We start from the raw sequence: 19,226 nt of genomic DNA, 5'->3' as shown, positions 1-19,226 counted from the left end.
AGATAGCTAGTTAATAATAATATGACCTTGAATATGAGAATTGTAACACGAAGTTCTAAAACATTTGCACTTTGGGTTTATAAGAATAATACGTCGTATTATATAACCCGCTCATCCATATGTGTCATACTTTTAATGAAATATCCGCTTAATGTCCTCAAATTGATATCTTCAACTCGCGTCCGAATGCCTTCAAAAACATTTTACATACAGTCGTCAAGTCTCTTTGACATATTTTTGCATTTGCATATACTTGTTCATTGTTATTTGCCACATTCATATCCTTTCTATATATAATTTATAATTTAACATTGCAAATTGCTTTAACCATGCTGTATGTACACCTGTCTGGGTCTCAATCTAGTTCATACTATTGTCTTTCTATAAATATTTATAATGTTATTGATTGTAACCTGTTATGTATACCTTTATAAATAAAAAAAAATACATTGTCCAATTGGATTCATTACAAAATGGAACTTAACCTTTCACATCAATACTATCATTGTTTATATTATTATGATCAACATACCTATTAACATAAAAAGTTGATATTATTATTTCGTAGTTTGTTCTTTTACTCGATTTTTTTAGTTTATTAGTCATGTCTGCACATCCTGATAACATTGTTCATACAAACAGTACAATAATCATTATTATTTGATAGTAAATACCGTACTAGGGATGAGTAATATATAGTAATATCTATATATACTTATGTATTAGCCCAGTATCAATATATTAGATATCAGTTATCCTGCATATAATGTTGAAATGAAGCACTTGATCAAATTAAACAAAGGTATCTGACTGATATGGACGATATCGAAATGGGTGACACTTTATCCGTCATTCCAGAGGAACCCAATATATAGATACCGAAGCGGTATCGATATAAGCCATGTCTATATAATACTACTTATATTATTAACTTATAACTTATAACATAGGCCTCCCACAAAAGGGATAAACTTATATAACCCTTTTGTGGGAGGCCTATGTTCAACAGTGGACAGTAAACGGCTGATATGATACCACTAGTATAGTTATATATAGTTATCGATACATTATGATCCCACTAACTTCTAACGAATTCATCATCCCCCTGGAATTCATTGTAGTTATTCGATTATGAATTCGTCACCATATTTTTTTTTATGGGTGAAAATGGTATGGTAACCCCGCCTGTGCTAATGGGATACGCTGGCAGAGCACCAGTGAAGGGTAATAGATGAGAACGAAAACAGGCCAGTTAGCCCACCATGATAAATTCATCAGGAATTAACCATGATAGTTTCCAGGGGGAAACGCGAGGAGGTCAACCTGGTTGGGTATATTGCTAGCAATGGGATTCTCAGTCTCCATTACTAATAATCCCTTCCCCCCGTCACCATAGTTATTATAATCATCATTGTATTCGGTATTTTTTTGTGAAGCATAATCTGCATCAAATTAATAAATATTTTATTAAATGGATAGATAAGTAATAAATAAATAAAATAGTTTTGTATTGATATGGGAAAGTTTGTTTATTAGGCATTTATTGCACTATAAAGAGTCACATCCATTTGAAATTTCCACGGTAGTGATAGAGTTTGCTTCTGTCAACACGGACGCCTGTTTGCCGTCCAATATCAAGTTTACTATTCTGCTTTCATTTTTGCTGTAACAAAAAAGCTAGTATTAAATTTTGATACATTTATATTTTTATGTATATTAGAAGAATGGAAAGGATAAGCTGGACAGAAAAGGTAACGATTGGGGAAGTCTTGAAAAGGGTGAATGAGAAACGAACATTAATAAATACAATAGAGAATAGAAGAGGCAAAATGCTGGGCCACCTTATACGACTTGACGATTTTTAAAAGAGCATAGTAGAAGGAAAAATATAGAGCAAAAGAGGAAGGGTAAGACCGAGGAATAACTACATGGGATAGATTAAGGAAACACTTTTTTTCTTGGAAAACACAAGTTTTCTTGTAACATAATCTTAATTATTATGTAAATAATTTTTGGTCTGTTTGATGGTAAACGGTCACTGTAGTCTATGGACGCCTGCAACACGAGGGGTGTCACGTGCGCGTTGCTGACCCTGAAGAAACCTTAATATACCCTTTTTTAAGTACCCCATACTGTAGTCTCTAGGAAAAACCTTGGCAGGGAGCTCATTCTATAGCCTGAGCGTTTGCGAGAAAAAACTTCTATGAAACCGCACTATACGTGACCATTTAGGTACCAGCGTGTACAGATAAATTCTCTGTTGATGGCGAGCGTTGCGATGACAAAAATCATTACAAACACATCCCACGTATCCTCACATACAATTCTTACTAATATTATACTCGTAAATGTTAGTTTTTTTGTTTATTTGTTATCTTATAACGCCTTAACGTCTTAACCAATCATTGTTAAATTTAGTATATACGTACTATAAGGGATGGGGATGGATATAATCTTTATTGTTTTCACTGAACATTTCCCGTTACGCAGACGATGTCGCAGGTAAAATCTAGTCCATAAACCTCTAAATAATTTTAAAATACTTACTCATTATATAGGACGACAACTACAGTATTTTGTGGAGTTAAGAATGCCACGTTATCAATAGTCGTAAAGCTGAGTTCCCTCACTTGTATCCTTCTTGAACCCCTTGGGATAAATTTGGAGAAATGTCCCATGGCGTAGAACATCGGCTGCTTCACAAATTCTCCTCTCTCTGGGAATACTATTACTGGTGAATCTACGTAGTTTTTCACCCAGTTGGGACCACCTTGGGCGTTGAGACATAAGTTCCAATCAATCCACCCAGTTAAATTATAGTTGAGGTCCTATAAAAAAAAATTGCTCAAATCTCTAGTGTCTTAAATGAGTATCATATGAGTAGAGACTGTCATATTTCAGAGGTGGATATCAGATGTAGATACTATCATAACTGTCATTAACATTTTTCCCCTGTCAGATTTAAAGTGGTAAGCACCACCTATGAGGAGAAAGGGATTGTTAGTAATGGGGTCTAATGGACTCATTGCTAGCAATACACCCTATCAGGTCGACCTCCACGCGGTTTCCCCTGGAAACCATCGTGGTTAATTCTAGTGCAATTTGTCACGATAGGCTAACTGACCTGCCTTTTCATTCTCGCCTATCATCTGGAGCCCCGCCTGCGTAACCCAATAGCGCAGGTGGGGTTACCATTCCTTTATCAACTATTAAAAAAACCATCATCTATAGACATGAACAGCACCATATATACATAAAATATTCTGTGATAAACGTGTGTGAATACCATGGTACTCTTCATTTATTGCCAGTCCTACAGACTACAGCGATATGCCTCTTTGCCCTGTAACTTATTTGCCACATCCCATATCCCACTTTATAAACCAAATCACAGCTATGCAAACACACTTTACATAGCAGAAACACAAGTGTGGCAGAGATAATCAACTTTTGTCCAAAGTAAAGTGCCTTTCTTTGTGTAATCTGGTAAAACATGACAGCTAATAAAATCAAACTATAAATAAAATTATATATAAGAAATATAATAAGGAATCTCTTGTACTTTCCCGCTATTATTTTAAGTATTTTTCATACACTACAAGTATCTACTTCCTTATTACTATGTGAGCCCGGCATAGAATATACCACCCCTTTCTGTCCCATGAGTGTTGTAAGAGGCAAGTAAGAGAATTTAATGATCAAGGAATAACAGCAGCATCCTTCTTAAAACATCACCAAAATCTATCTGCAATTGCCAACTTGCTGCCAAACGTAGCAACTATTGGCAACACCCCCCTTGTAGGAAAGGCCAATGTCCAGCAATGGACAGTTAACGGTGAAATAATAAAAAATCTACTTATCAATTTTAATCGATTGAAACATCATCGGTGTCATAACTATATCATCTGAGCTTCGTGGTAAATTTATCGAAATGAAAAAAGCCTCGATATTGTATTTTTATTTTTTTATAACATGCTTCAGGCCGAGGGCCTGTGGTATGTTACACACTGTATCACCCTATTGATACACTACTCACGTCATCATTATTTTATGATGAGGTATATTTTTATTCTAATACAAGTTCATTACATGGAAGACAAAAATTTGTTCAATTAATGTATTAACATATTGCTAAAATTATACTTACTTCCAGAATATTTTGAGTATAGGATACAGCCCTCTCCCATGATCCTAAGTCCACTTTCAACTTATCCGTTGGCAGTAATCCTAAAAACAGTATTTTTTATGTTTACCTGTTTAATAATAAAGCATTATATATAAATAAAAAATAAGACAATAATATAATTACCCATACACGCACACGCTCACGCACACACGCAGCACACATGTACGCACATATGCAGACTTGATCCCATTTCTAAAAGTTCGTTTTCTAACTTGACCTGAACGAAAATCGAACACGGGATATCATTATACACAGTAATGCCCCTTCTCTGACCATTACACCACGAAGGTCGTCATAATGTTTTTATAGATTTTAAAATGTATATTTTACTAAAGCAAGGTCAGTGCATCAATCCATTCATGTCCTATAACCTATATCCCCTTTTTTCACTGCTACCTCCCTTGCTACTCGCCTCGTTACCTGATTTTTTCACAAGTGTCTTGAAGATTCCAAGAATATAGGTGTGAAAGGATACATAGGAAGGAAGAATGAATTCCATCCACATTGCAATAATACGACATATAGTTACCAAACATGGCTATACGAGGGAGACAGTATTGTTAGCGACGGGATCAATATACCCCATTACTAGCAAAATACTCTCTCAAGTCAACCTCCACGTGCTACCCCCTGGAAACCATCGTGTTTCATTTCTGGTGAATTCGCAACAATGGATCAACTTACCTGCTTCCATCCTCACCTATCACTCTTCACTGGTGCTTCATCAATGTATACCGATAGCGCATATATATAGAGAATGGGTTTGGGAGAATCAGCGGGGAAAGAAGACCCTGTTGAGCTTGACTCTAGTCTGACATTGTAAGGAGACGAGAGGTGTGGCATATTTGGGAGATCGTTCGCGGTCGTCGCTGAAAAACCACTACTAGTTATATAAACTCAACAAACTAAACTGTATAACTAAACAAAGGTCAACGGCGGAATAAACAATCCTGCAACTCTTAGCCGTTGTTCTTTGTACGCACCTCAACGCTGCATGCGATTGCGTACTACTATCGGCATCGCCGGTTCGCAGCTGTACTGCTCAGTTTGCTCCCACTTATCAGGCTATTTCTCTGCTCAATTCTCTGATTGCTCAGCAGCCAGATATTGATATATTTAATGACAAAATAGATATATTTTAAAAATGTTGTTCAAAATTTTTAAGTTTGTAAAATAAACCTATGGCTCACTACACGTTTTGGAATACTGTAAGTGTGGTAAGTAATTTATAAATAAATAAAAAATAAATAAATAAACGTAAGCCTATATTTTATTTATGAATATAAGATATTTTTATTTTGTAGATAGTCGTAGACATACACAATTATATTGTACTAACCTTCACAGTATTCCGTAGCTATAATGAATTGATTTTTGAATAATTCTTGAGTTCTTTTCAAGATATCAGGTGGTACCAATTTGTCTAGATAACCATGTACTGCGATGCCATCAATATACTGCAGCACCTCCGGCATGACCTTCGCTATCTTTTATTTTATAAGATTATCATTTAGATGGATCATGTAGAAAGATTTTTTTTTTATAAGACACAGAATGGCAAACATGGCAAACATGGCGAACATGTCTGCAAGCGATAATTACCACTTTTCATATAGTGGATATGAAAAGAGGTAATTATTGCTTACAGATATAAACCATGAATATGTATGATGCTCTTAATGCTGAGAAGTAAGATATTACGTCTCTAAATCCTGTAATTTCACTGTTATGACCCACTTTTCAAACTTCTTCTCCTTTCGAGTCAATAGACAACCTATTTGGACCAAAACTCAGCAACATTCCATAGCATTGTCAGTCGCTTTGTTCAGGTGTTCCTTCATGCAGAATTAAAGACACAAAGGACAGGACAGGAGGTGAGACATGGTGTTTGGTTTCACTCTACAATCGCAGGTCTCTTGAGAGATAATACACCATTTATTAAGTGTTACCTGCAGAGGCCAACATGGACTCGTAGTCTATTATGGGATTTCCAGATTGGCCACTGCAAGTCTCTAGGGAACAGGTGCTCAATCTGTCTAACAAAGTCTGAGGAAGTAAGAAAGGAATCTCCCCGCGGTACACCTAGAAAAAGCTGAACATATTAACGTAGTGTTCAGGCAAATTAATCTTCTTACCATAATGGCAACCCAAAAAAAGTAAATAAAGTGTTTTTTTAAACATTTTTTTTACAAACAAACATTAACAAAAATATTTTTTTTTTATATTTACCTTTCCTTTATTTATTTTTGTTATTTATATTTTGTTAAACAGATTAATGCAAAGGCCAAACTCTGCAAAAGTTCTCTACCAGTGAACCCAAAGTGGAAAGGAGCATCAGTACTTCCATACTATACCATAGATATACGAGTATATTAGCAAATGTGTGATATTTGAATAAACACCTTATTCTTCTATCCTGATTTACCTGTACTCACAATTTCAAACCAAAATGTTATAATCGGTCGTTGATCATCACCCGCAAGAATTTTTATGTCCGGTCTCCAATTCTTTATTGTAGGACCCAGATTTTCTTTTATCCATGTACCCTAAAAGAACAACAATGACTATACAGTCTATAAATATTTATATTTTAGTTAATTTTAAACTGTCATGTTGTTTACTCATATTTTAAATACACTATCGGCACTTAACGCGACGTCGGCAATAAAGAAGCAAGTACTCGTATGTAGGTACCATTAACCTGCAATTTTTTCATCGTGTTAAGTCCCGATAGTGTTTTTAAAACACTCACATATTGTTGTAAAATTATGTAGCTATATTGAGAACTGAAAACTTATTTATTTAACTCTTTATTACTCTAGAAACATAAAAATATATATTGACATATAAATATATACATAGCACACACAAGGAAATAAAATGTGATTTGCCTTGCCCTTTAAACGAAGTTAAGGATTGAGTACTACATATTGAGAATATCAGTGAGTTTCAAAGGCACACAGCTTGAATGGAGAAGGATTTGATGTAGTATACGGAAGTATGTGAAGGGGTTTTTAGACAAAGACTATTTGAACTACGCAAATCATGACACTGCACTACGCCGAGAAATATTAATCGCTTTTTAAGATAGTAAAGTGTGAGAGGATTGAATAAAACTTACCATTGATAGGCTAGTCCAACCCAAACTGTTAAACGGTACAATAAGCAGAATGCCCTCTAAAGGCTCGTTTGTTGTAGTAATCCCCCAAATAGGGATGCCTTCCTCCGAGTACTTCTCAATAAATCTTTAAATGCAAACATTAGTTTTAGAAGGAGAATGCGGAAATGACTGGGAATGGAGAAAAATGGAAGAGGAAAACATTACGTCGACTCCAAATAATAATTGGGATAAGGATAGAAAGATGATGATGATTAAATTTATAATTAATGAAATCCAATTATACATATTAAAGATAGTGTACCACGAACCTAATCATTTCAATTATGGCTAAACCAGTTGTTTCGATTTATAAACTAAACAATTGGACAGATTTTGATAAATTTTCTATAGGACCAATATATAAGTATGGTATATTCTTTCAGATGAAGAAGTAATTTTTCAAATCGATTTAAAACTGACGGGGTTATCAGGTAACAAGCAAAAAATTGATACAGTCGAATTGAGAACCTCCTTCTGTTTGAAGTCGGTTGAAAATAGAAATCTTCAAAGAAGAATTTAAAAAAAGTATTAATTAATGTTGAATATTGTCTGCGGCTTTGCTGGCTTAGTATAATTAAAATTTCCAAATAACATTTCTTAGCGGATGTTTACATTATTAATAAACCTATGTTCAAAATTTGAGCCTGTTAGACTTAGGTAATACCAGAGGGAAACTATGTACAAAAGTCGTTTACTTGGCCGCCTCTGTCGCATTCGTGTTTCTACTGCGCAGCAGTTGTATTTGCATGGCTGTGTTTCGGTTTGAAGGGTGAGATATGGCGTGAATTTACTGGGTACAATAACACCTGAGTCCTCAGGAATGGTAACGCATGGGGAGTATCATGAGCGAAACAGTACACTCTGTTATGTCCATGTTACTGCTCATGTCTATATGCGACGGTTACCATTTTCCATCAGGTTGGCCGTGAGCTTGCTTGCCATTCTAAGTCGGAACAAACGTATATAGTAAAAAATATGTATACGGGTATATAGTAACTTACTTTTTATAATAATCTGCATAAGTTTGGAAAAACTCTTTCTTGAGGCGACTAACGCCCGTATACTCGTGGCTATTTTTCATCCATTTAGGAGGTGACCACACGGTCGCTATGATATGGATAGGTGTTTTGGCCACAGCCAATGCAGCTTTTATGAATGGAATCTATGAAGGTGATGAGCATAAATAATAGACTTAAATTCATTACATAATTTATGATAATGCAAGTAGATTTGCATTATCATAAATTACTCTATAGTTACTTAAAGACTGTATTCCATAAAAAATCCAACTTCAGTTGTGGCAATACCATCTATTTTGATTTTCAAACTGAACTACTGAATCGATTTTGATATAATTCTTAGGAACCAATCTTTAAGCATACCCTTTAAGATAAAAAAAAAAAAGAATTTTGCAAATCGGTTTAGAACTAACGGAATTATAAGATAACAAATGTATGAAAACAACCGAATTAAGAATTTCTTTCTTTTTAAAGTCGGTTGAAAAACAGTAACCTGAATTCTGACAAATTATTGATGGACTAATAATCCACCAATAGATGTCGTAAGAGGTGACCAACGCAACTTAAAAGTCGAGGGTTGGGCAGCAACCTCTCTTTTCAACATCAACAAAGCTTAACTACAGCTGCCAATTGACCTGCCTACCATGGCAACTACTTGCAAACCTTTTTCATCCATCCTTTTTACGGGGGAGGCCTTTATTCCGCAGCGGACAGTTAAGTGAGACGCTGCTACCCAATTCCCTAATTTCCCTTACTCACTTACTTACGACATCCACGGGAATCAAAGGAGTGACCTATTCTATGCCGAAACCAATATCATAAATTAAAGTAGCTACAATCAAAATTACGTTTGAATTGAACATCCAAGAAATTCTTAATGTAACTTCTGGAATATGCGTTAATCAGTACTATCGTTGTAGTTATGAATATAATTTTGGACTTTGGACTCGGAGAATCCGAACATAAAGACATTGGCCAAACCAAACCTTGTACTGATAATCTTCGTAGCTGAGGCTGTAGTTACTGAGTTCGTAATCGTTCTCTGGATACTCATTGTATGCATACACATGGGTGGAAAAGTCGCTGGCAGCTATTGGTACTCGCAACATGCTGTACTGCAGACCCTTATCACCGAAGTATGTACTGAGAATTGACATAGTATTCAATGATTGAAAGAAAGGAAGAAATAATTTTTATTCAAATAATTAAGTTACTTAAATTTATTAAAGCATTTTGAACTTAAATTTTTTTTATGATCCTTTAACTTCAGCTGAGAATAATGTGCGAGTAACTCAGCTATTGCTTTCTTAAAAAAGTATAATTGTTTCTAGATACATGTGCGAAATAGACACTAAACGATTTTTTAAGAGACTAGAGGTCTTTTTTGTATGGATGACGATGGAATAGTCCACCCTTCCATGCTAATGATGTACAATGGCGGGATTCTAATGGAGGATGAAACGATAAGGATAAACTCAGATCAGTTGGTGAATTTACAAGGATTTAACCAAGAAGGTTTTCAGGAGGACGACGTGGCATGTTACTAGCAATAAGAACTTACTAACATTCTCATTAGAAACTATCACCCCCTCCCACTTTAAATCGCTCGATCTCTTGCCCCTTTGCTTTTCAAACAAATAATTACTTTGATCAGTATAATAATTTCTTGGAAACAATCAAGCTGTCTCTGTCGTTAATGTTTCATCTCCGTTTCTATCAAATGCATTATCTATATATATGCAATGATAGCTGTCTCACCCCTTCATAAGTATGACGGACGAAGTATACCTGAGGGATTGGTAACAACGGCCCTTTTAAAATATCATCAAAGCCTAACTGCATTTGCCAACTTATTTGTCAAGCATGGCAAACGACAAACCCCCAAGGGGAGACATGTATTCAGCAGTGGAAAATAATTAACAGCTGATATGACGATGCTATAATAAATAACTGTTTAAATTAAAATTATAAAAACTATACTAAACATACTCAATAAGATTCTGTTTAAGTTGTGGATCAGTCAGATTCTGCCAGTTGATTCCAACCGCATCGCTGACGGCTCCGCCGAAACCTTCCACCGTCTGATACTTCGTATTGACATTCAAGTCTAACGTAGTGTAAGAAGACTGGGCTGAAATATAATTGAATGACACTTTAATCTTATTTAATGAAATTGTTACTAGTCTTTTACTAGTCTAGTACTTGTTACAATATCTATGTTGTGTCAGCTATTAACATAGCCTCTCCCATAAGGGGGATTTTGCCAATAGTTACCATGCTTGGCAGGCGGATTGGCAACCGCAGTTAGACCTTTGGTGATGTTTTAAGAGGGACGCTGCTGCCCATTCCTCCACCATACACTCTCTTAGTCGCCTCTTACGACACCCACGGGAAAGGAAGAGGTGGCCTTTTCTATGCCGGGGCTTACACGGCTACTAGACAATATTTATACACGGGAGATATTTAAGAATTTTTTTTATTATTATTTCAGGCGTTAACGGTCCATTGCTGGACATAAGCCATCCTCTTAAGGGGAGTTTTACCAGTAGTCGTCATGCTTGGCAGGCAGGTTGACAACCGCAATTAGGCCTTTGAGAGTGTTTTAAGAGGGACACTGCTGCCCATCCCTCGTCCTCCCTTAGTTGCCTCTTATAACACCCACGAGAAAGGAAGGGGTGGCCCATTCTATGCCGAGACTACACGGCGATTAAAATAAATAATATGGAGGTCTTAATAATAATTAATAAGTAAACAAGCAGACAAGCAGACAAGCAGACAAGCGGACAAGAAGACAAGCAGACAAGCAGACAAGCAGACAAGCAGACAAGCAGACAAGCAGACAAGCAGACAAGCAGACAAGCAGACAAGCAGACAAGCAGACAAGCAGACAAGCAGACAAGCAGACAAGCAGACAAGCAGACAAGCAGACAAGCAGACAAGCAGACAAGCAGACAAGCAGACAAGCAGACAAGCAGACAAGCAGACAAGCAGACAAGCAGACAAGCAGACAAGCAGACAAGCAGACAAGCAGACAAGCAGACAAGCAGACAAGCAGACAAGCAGACAAGCAGACAAGCAGACAAGCAGACAAGCAGACAAGCAGACAAGCAGACAAGCAGACAAGCAGACAAGCAGACAAGCAGACAAGCAGACAAGCAGACAAGCAGACAAGCAGACAAGCAGACAAGCAGACAAGCAGACAAGCAGACAAGCAGACAAGCAGACAAGCAGACAAGCAGACAAGCAGACAAGCAGACAAGCAGACAAGCAGACAAGCAGACAAGCAGACAAGCAGACAAGCAGACAAGCAGACAAGCAGACAAGCAGACAAGCAGACAAGCTGACAAGCAGACAAGCAGACAAGCAGACAAGCAGACAAGCAGACAAGCAGACAAGCAGACAAGCAGACAAGCAGACAAGCAGACAAGACAAGCAGACAAGCAGACAAGCAGACAAGCAGACAAGCAGACAAGCAGACAAGCAGACAAGCAGACAAGCAGACAAGCTGACAAGCAGACAAGCTGACAAGCAGACAAGCAGACAAGCAGACAAGCAGACAAGCTGACAAGCAGACAAGCAGACAAGCAGACAAGCAGACAAGCAGACAAGCAGACAAGCAGACAAGCAGACAAGCAGACAAGCAGACAAGCAGACAAGCAGACAAGCAGACAAGCAGACAAGCAGACAAGCAGACAAGCAGACAAGCAGACAAGCAGACAAGCAGACAAGCTGACAAGCAGACAAGCTGACAAGCAGACAAGCAGACAAGCAGACAAGCATACAAGCAGACAAGCAGACAAGCAGACAAGCATACAAGCAGACAAGTAAACAAGTAAATATGTTTATTAGTTTTTTTCCTATGGACATAATAAATTAGATGTTTATAATCGGATTGAATTAATACGTCTGACTCTTAGATTATATAAATAGAGCATCGAGTCTCAAAAACGGGTCAAATTTTTGTCAGCTAATTGTCAAATTTGCTAACTCGCTTTAAATACTGATCGCTGTTTTATATACTTACGCATAAAATATATCTTGATGTATTATTGTAAAATGAGTGGTTACGCATTAAAAAAATGTAGCATTATAAGACAAATTTAATATAGAAGTTATAAAAGAAGCACTCATAATTATATATCACGCAAAATTGTATGAAAAATTTTATCTGTTTTTCTCGAAGCACTTCTATGTAGACACTCTGTTTATAAAATCTATGGTCGTGTTACCAGTGACAACCTACAGAACCAAATATGTTCTTACATGGTTACCCCTATATGAAAGCTTTAAAAGAGTCAACGAGCTATAGAATCCGAAATGAGGATATCCGCAAAAAATTAAAGTGTCCGACATAGCCCGAAGAATAAGCAAGCGAACGCGGCAATAGGCTGGTGGTATAGCTCGAAGAAACGAGGACCAATGGGAAAAAAGGTTCTTTAGTGGCAACCCCGAACAAGCAAACGCAATCCTCCCACTAAATGGGATGACGACCTCAATTGCATTACGGGGATTCAATGGATACAGATGGCTATGGATCGTTCTTCAAGGCAGTCTATAGAGAAGACATGTTCAGCAGTGGATAGGGTTGGCATGATGGTTATATATGTATTCATTTTATTTTATACAAACCTGAAGGTATAAAGTTTTCAAGTCTAGAAGTAAATTTGTCAAATCGCAGTCCAGCCTAGAACAATCAGTGACAGTTTAAATATTGATTCATATGTATAAGTTTTTTTTATTATTTATTATTATAATTTAATTCATTAAAACTTACACAAATAATTAAAGTCTGTGTCAATGAATTTAAATGAAAAAGTAACCAAATAATGAAATTAGTAACAAATCGAGAAATTCAATCATTTATTAAGAATAATAATATAATTTATTTGCTGAAAAACACGGTATACAGACAGTAGTAATAATATGTTATGAACAGGTGTGAGCAGTTTGCTAAAACAATGGCATGCAAAATTTTAATATTTATGGATTTTTTTAAATACTATTATAAAAATATTATGTATGTGCTTATAAAATGGAATTATTTTCTAGTCCAACAAGTCCTTAATTGAGTAATAACACTTGTCCAAAAGCCATTTGTACAGTGTGCTCTTAAATTGTGTTCTTAGTGTCTTTATATTCGTGTTTTAACCGTAAAGCAGTTGTGTTTGCATAGCTGTATTTCGGTTTGAAGGGTGGGATATGGCGTGAATTTACTGGGTACGGAGGAATAACACCTGAGTCCTCAGAAATGGCAAAGTATGGGAGGTATCATGGGCAAATCAGAATACTCTGTTATGTCCATGGTACTGCTCATGTCTGTAGGCGACGGTTATCACTTTCCATCAGGCGGGCCGTCAGCTTGTTTGTCATTCTAAGTTGTATAAAAAAAATTCTAATATTTTTAAAGATTCGTATACACAATTAAACAAATAAGTATAACAATTTTATTGGTCTTTGGCCAAGGGCTGAAATGATAATGATTGCTCTTTGACAGACTCACTGGCATCTCGCCAATGTAAACCGATAGCTCAGGCATTACATTTCCATTAACATTAACATTAGAGAAGTAACAAGTCATACATACTCACTCATACAGACCCATACATTAAACAGTTTAATGTAAACTCAAGAATTGGTTGTTATGTAATAATTTTTATTCTAGTAATGAATATATCACTAAGAAAACAAATATACTTGACAACCTATACCTACTAAAGATGCAATTGGTGCTTTTTGCTGTTATACACTAATTAATACATTCTCATAGTTTGTTAAAATAATTTATTAATTTGTACAGCTGTTGTACAAGCATTTAAATTCTGTTTACTGTTACATAACTAATTAAAAAATATATATTGTGAAATATATATGTAAATTTGTTATATTGTTAAACATTTGTACACCAACATAGACGCAGAATGTATACCGAATATAGAAACCTTTTTCATCTTTTTTTTAATTTAGCAAACCAGCTGACGATCTACATGACATATATCAAAATGAATACACTTAATTTGAAAATTTTTTAAAGTACTTTTATTTGAATAAAAGACGCGACTAGCGGAGTCATGTGTTTTCTTCAAGTGTCGCGCAGGCCTACGTTCTTAAAGTTCAACGGACGACGAGAGCCACGAAAACAGTATTATTATTAAATTAGCCTCCCCATAGGGGATTTTGCTCGCAGTTGCCGTTTGGCAGGCGGATTGGCAACCTATCTCTCGAGCATTAGATTCCTTTAACCGTCTCATACGACACCCACGGGAAAGGAAGGGATGGCCTATTCTATATCGGGACTACACGGCGATATATATATATAATTGTACTTATTTACATATGTTTAGCTTAACATGCCGCCTACCTATTCATTCTTTAATTCCTTGTACCTAAAGATTGTTTGGCATAAAGACCGCCTTTCATACTGCACCATACTTATTGAAAATTCTTCAACTATTCCTGTAATTCTATACTTTATAGGATATTTATCTTTTTATTTTCAGAAACTTACTTCTGACGATGTATACCAGATGTACTGGCCACAGGCGACCTCCTCCCGTGTTACATCATCACAATACGTCGCGTTACACACACACACCACTGACCTGTTAAAGAACGACCTCGCCGCACATTTTCTGTCTGAAAACAAAATTGCTGTAAGTATTCTGGAATGAGAGGTGTAACGATCTGTTAAAGAAATTGGCTGATCTGAATAGTAACTATGTTAGCACAAGTGGAAACGGACGAAGTAATATGAAACCTACTAATATTCTATCTAATGTGTATTGTCACGTACGATTCAAATCGTTGTTCTTTTTCAAAGTACAAACATGACTCGTGTCTAGAAATGTACGATATTTTACGAATTGTAACCACAGACATCCGTTTTCTAATTTCCGCCCGGATTCTAGGTTCCATTAAAGAAGTTTGTATTCAGTCAGGGGAATTGGTAGAATATTACGCGATTGGAGGATATAACGATATTTATAGCGATGTGACTTTCTTAATAATAGTCTATGATCCCGTCCCTGAATTCTGCAGGTATAAAAGTATTTTTTATGCAACATAGAATGGCAAACAAGCTGACGGCCCACCTGATGAAAAGTGGTAACCGTCGCCTATAGACATGAGCAGTACCATGGACATAACAGATTATACTGTTTCGCCCATGATATCCCGCACACGTCACCATTCCTGAGGACTCAAATGTTATTCCTCTATACCCTGTAAATTCACTACCATACCCTTCAAAATAAAACACAGCCATGCAAACACAACTGCTTCACGGTAGAAACACAAATGGGACAGAGGTGCCCAAGTAAACGACTTTTGTACAAAGTCTCCCTCTGATGATTAGATCTAGTAAGTTAAAAATAAGCAAAAATATATAATAACGCATCCGAGTTGCCTGCTCTCAGTTAGCCGCAACTTAGGGTTGTCAGATGAAAATAAAAAAATATCCTAATAAGATGGCTACACTAAGAGGCATTTGTCGACTGTAGCCGTTGGGATGACAGGAACTGTTCTGTACGATAAATATACTCATTGTGTGCCACATTAGCTCATTTCATCGATTATTTTAAAAACCAACATGCCGGCTGACAACCCTACAGCTATCTCTCGGAACAACTTGATTTATATTATTATACCATAGACTTCATAGGACGTACTACAATTTATAATCTTAGTTTTATACCATCATCTTAGATCTACTGTATGGTTAAAAATTTAAAATATTTCTTATCCAAATTTTATAAAAAAAATATAATCTCACCATTATGATACGACTCCACGTAGAAGATCACTAATAACAAAAATAAGATTTTTACATAAACGTAAGAAACCAGCATTTTTCGCGTTTAAAGTAACAATAAAAATGCTAGATTTATACTTCTGATTTATATATATACCGATCTACTAGCATATAATATTATGAATGTATAAACAGCTGCTGAAATAAAAAGCTAACATTAATTTATTTTAATAATACTAACCAGAAAATTTCTTCGAGCCTGATACTTGACGTAATTATTTATTGTGTTATACAGGTGGCCCAAAAGTCCTTAGAAAAGTAAAATTTGAATTAAACGAAAACGGCGCGCGTGAGCGGTGCAGGGGAAGCGGGGGCAGTAACTTCGGTTTCTGGGAATTTAGTCGCGATGGAGCGTTTCACCGGAACGGACCGTGCGTTTTGTGTGCGCGAGTTTTATCAAAACAACAATTCGGCAACCGTTGCGAGGCGTAAATTTCGAGAACACAAAGGTTTACACAACTTTGATGACACCCCAGCTCTCCAAACGATTAAGAATTGGGTTGCTGAGTTCGAGAAGACCGGTTCGACGTTAGATAAACCGCGGTTGGGTCGCCCAAGGACATCACGTACGGAACAAAACATCGACACAGTGGCACAATCTATTCGTGAAGATCCTACACAGTCAACTCGTAAGCGTTCCAGTGCATTAAACGTATCCAGGACATCGTTACAACGGATTTTGAAGAAAGATTTACTTATGCACCCTTACAAAATTCAGTTGGTGCAAGAATTAAAAGAAACTGATGCTATTCAGAGAGTGAATTATGCTAATGAAATGTTTAATCGGTTTACTTCGTTCAATAACATAATGTTCTCTGATGAGGCACACTTCCACATTAACGGTCATGTTAGTAAACAAAATTGCCGCTATTGGAGCCCGATTAATCCAAAACTTAAGCACCAGAAGCCCTTACATAGCCCTAAAGTTACAGTTTGGGCCGCTATGTCAGCCCATGGCATCATAGGGCCTTACTTTTTTGAGGACGGCAGAGGGCGTGCTGTTACTGTTACTTCGGAGCGATATGTGGCCATGATCGAGGAGTTTTTCACACAAAAATTGCAAAACTTTCCAGGCTTTAATGCCCGAACATGGTTTCAACAGGATGGAGCAACTTCCCACACCTCCAATACTGCTATGCCCGTTATCCGTCAACTTTTTCCAAACAAAGTTATCTCTAAGAGAGAAGACATTTCCTGACCACCACGTAGCCCGGATCTGACTCCAATGGATTTTTTTTTTGTGGGGCTACCTTAAGGCTAAAGTGTACGACTCTAACCCGCGGTCAATTAATGACCTAAAAGAAAACATCCGCAGAGAAATGGCAAGCATTTCAGCAGTGACGTGCCGCGCAGTCATCGACAATTTCAGAAGGCGTTTACAAGAGTGCCGTGACTGTAACGGATTATATTTGGACGACGTTATTTACAAAAAGTATTATAATTCCCGTTTTTCTAGCTATATTTACAAATAAAAATATTATTCATAGTGTAATTAGTTTTGTTTTAATTAATTTTTTTCATTACTAAGGACTTATGGGCCACCCTGTATGACTTTGTTAAAAACAATCTGCCTCTAAACAACGATCTTTATTAAATGTAACTTAAGAAACTGAGTGCAAATTATAATATGCTCTCTCCAATAAAATTACCTTAAAAAAATTATATAATTCTAACTTACCAAGTCTTTAAAATCAAAACAAGTAATGAAGTAGACAATACATATATACATGTATACATATATAATACGTTGACTAAAGAAAATTCATATGAGGCTATTTTGCCCACACTTTGAAAGCGTAAAATGTTCTTGAAATAATCACATCTTAGATAATTTTTCACCTATAATGTCGAACGAAATTCATAATTCGATACCGTGGTGAGGACAAGTCAGCTCAGTTGGATCATCTGTAACGAATTCACCTGGATGGTTAACAGAGAGAAGCGCGTGGATGTCGACCTGCTAAACTATGCGTCTTCGTATTTTAAATACATTACCTGGACTTAACGCGATGAAAAATGTTTGCAGGTAAATAATATAATACCTACATACCTGATTTTTATTGCTGATATATAAACGTGGATTGCACTATGTCGTGATAACGACGAGGCAATAAAAATCGGATATGTAGGTACTGTTTACCTGCAAAAATTTGTCATCGCGTTAAGCAAGCAAAAGACTTTGTACAAAAGTCGTTTGCTTGGGTAAAACCTCGGCAGGGAACCTACAAGTCACCTAGTGAAGGGGTCCGCCTTGTGTGGCGGATTAATACGTTCGGGACGGGACAATTGCTCGCGCACACCCACGTCTTGAAGAAAGCACTAAAAAGGATCACCGGGGGCTTTTAGCCAGTAAGAGTCCAGCAGTACCCACATATCTCCCCCGAGGTATGCGGGTCTGCATGAGTATTTCCCCTCGACAAAAAAAAAGTATATGAGGGTGAACTTCCTGTCGATGGCGAGCTGTACGATGATAGAAAGTGGCCGTAGGCATCATATTGAATAATTCCTCTGAGCACAATCCTTTGTACAAGCGGTAAAACACACAGAGCGAGACAAAATCTCTCCTAAGACTTAAGGGTTCGATACCGCTTGCAAGCCTAGGTTCATCGACAATTCTCATAACTCGTTGCACTGAGTCGAAGGGTTCAAGCTGGTATTTAGGTGCTCCCGCCCATAAGTAACAGCAATACTCCATGTAGGGCCGAATTTGCGATTTGTAGAGCATTAATCGCTGATCCGGCGTGAAGTAATGCTTCGCTCTATTAAGCACATCGAATTTTTTAGATGCCAGCTTCACCTTATCTTCGAGATAGCCACGGAACTGTACGTCACTAGAGATGTCGACACCAAGGATCCCAATGCTTTTAGAGATGTTAAGAAACATGTCCTGGAACTGTGGGGCCATAGCAAATGGTCTTTTCTTTTTAGCGGTGAAAGCTTGTGTCTTAGAGGGGTTAAATTAGACCAAGTTTTGCCAAATTGAAACCTTGACGGTTTAAAGAATAGTATCATAGAATAACCCCCGTAAGTAATTACAAAGCTTCTCAATTATTA

The 19,226-nt window shown here is 36.8% G+C and overlaps 1 protein-coding gene across 1 annotated transcript; it reads right to left on the bottom strand.

Moving 5' to 3' along the window:
* Positions 1-1,548: 1,548 nt before the first annotated feature.
* LOC113522173 (lysosomal acid glucosylceramidase-like) lies at positions 1,549-18,152 on the bottom strand. The gene is made up of 13 exons (XM_031908528.2): positions 17,851-18,152; positions 16,134-16,307; positions 14,871-14,998; positions 12,995-13,049; positions 10,355-10,496; positions 9,352-9,508; positions 8,348-8,508; positions 7,308-7,431; positions 6,622-6,732; positions 5,526-5,673; positions 4,148-4,227; positions 2,548-2,828; positions 1,549-1,663 (listed from the first exon to the last, which is right to left on the bottom strand). The coding sequence occupies exons 2-13, from the start codon at positions 16,207-16,209 to the stop codon at positions 1,549-1,551; spliced, it is 1,578 nt and encodes a 525-aa protein (XP_031764388.2). The 5' UTR covers positions 16,210-16,307; positions 17,851-18,152.
* Positions 18,153-19,226: the final 1,074 nt, after the last annotated feature.

The sequence above is a fragment of the Galleria mellonella genome, unplaced genomic scaffold, assembly GCF_026898425.1.
Source record: "Galleria mellonella isolate WM207_F2 unplaced genomic scaffold, CSIRO_AGI_GalMel_v1 utg312, whole genome shotgun sequence".
NCBI classification, from domain to species: domain Eukaryota; kingdom Metazoa; phylum Arthropoda; class Insecta; order Lepidoptera; family Pyralidae; genus Galleria; species Galleria mellonella.
The sequence above is the reverse complement of the archived record's forward strand: the minus strand, read 5'-3'. Positions and strand labels throughout refer to the sequence as shown.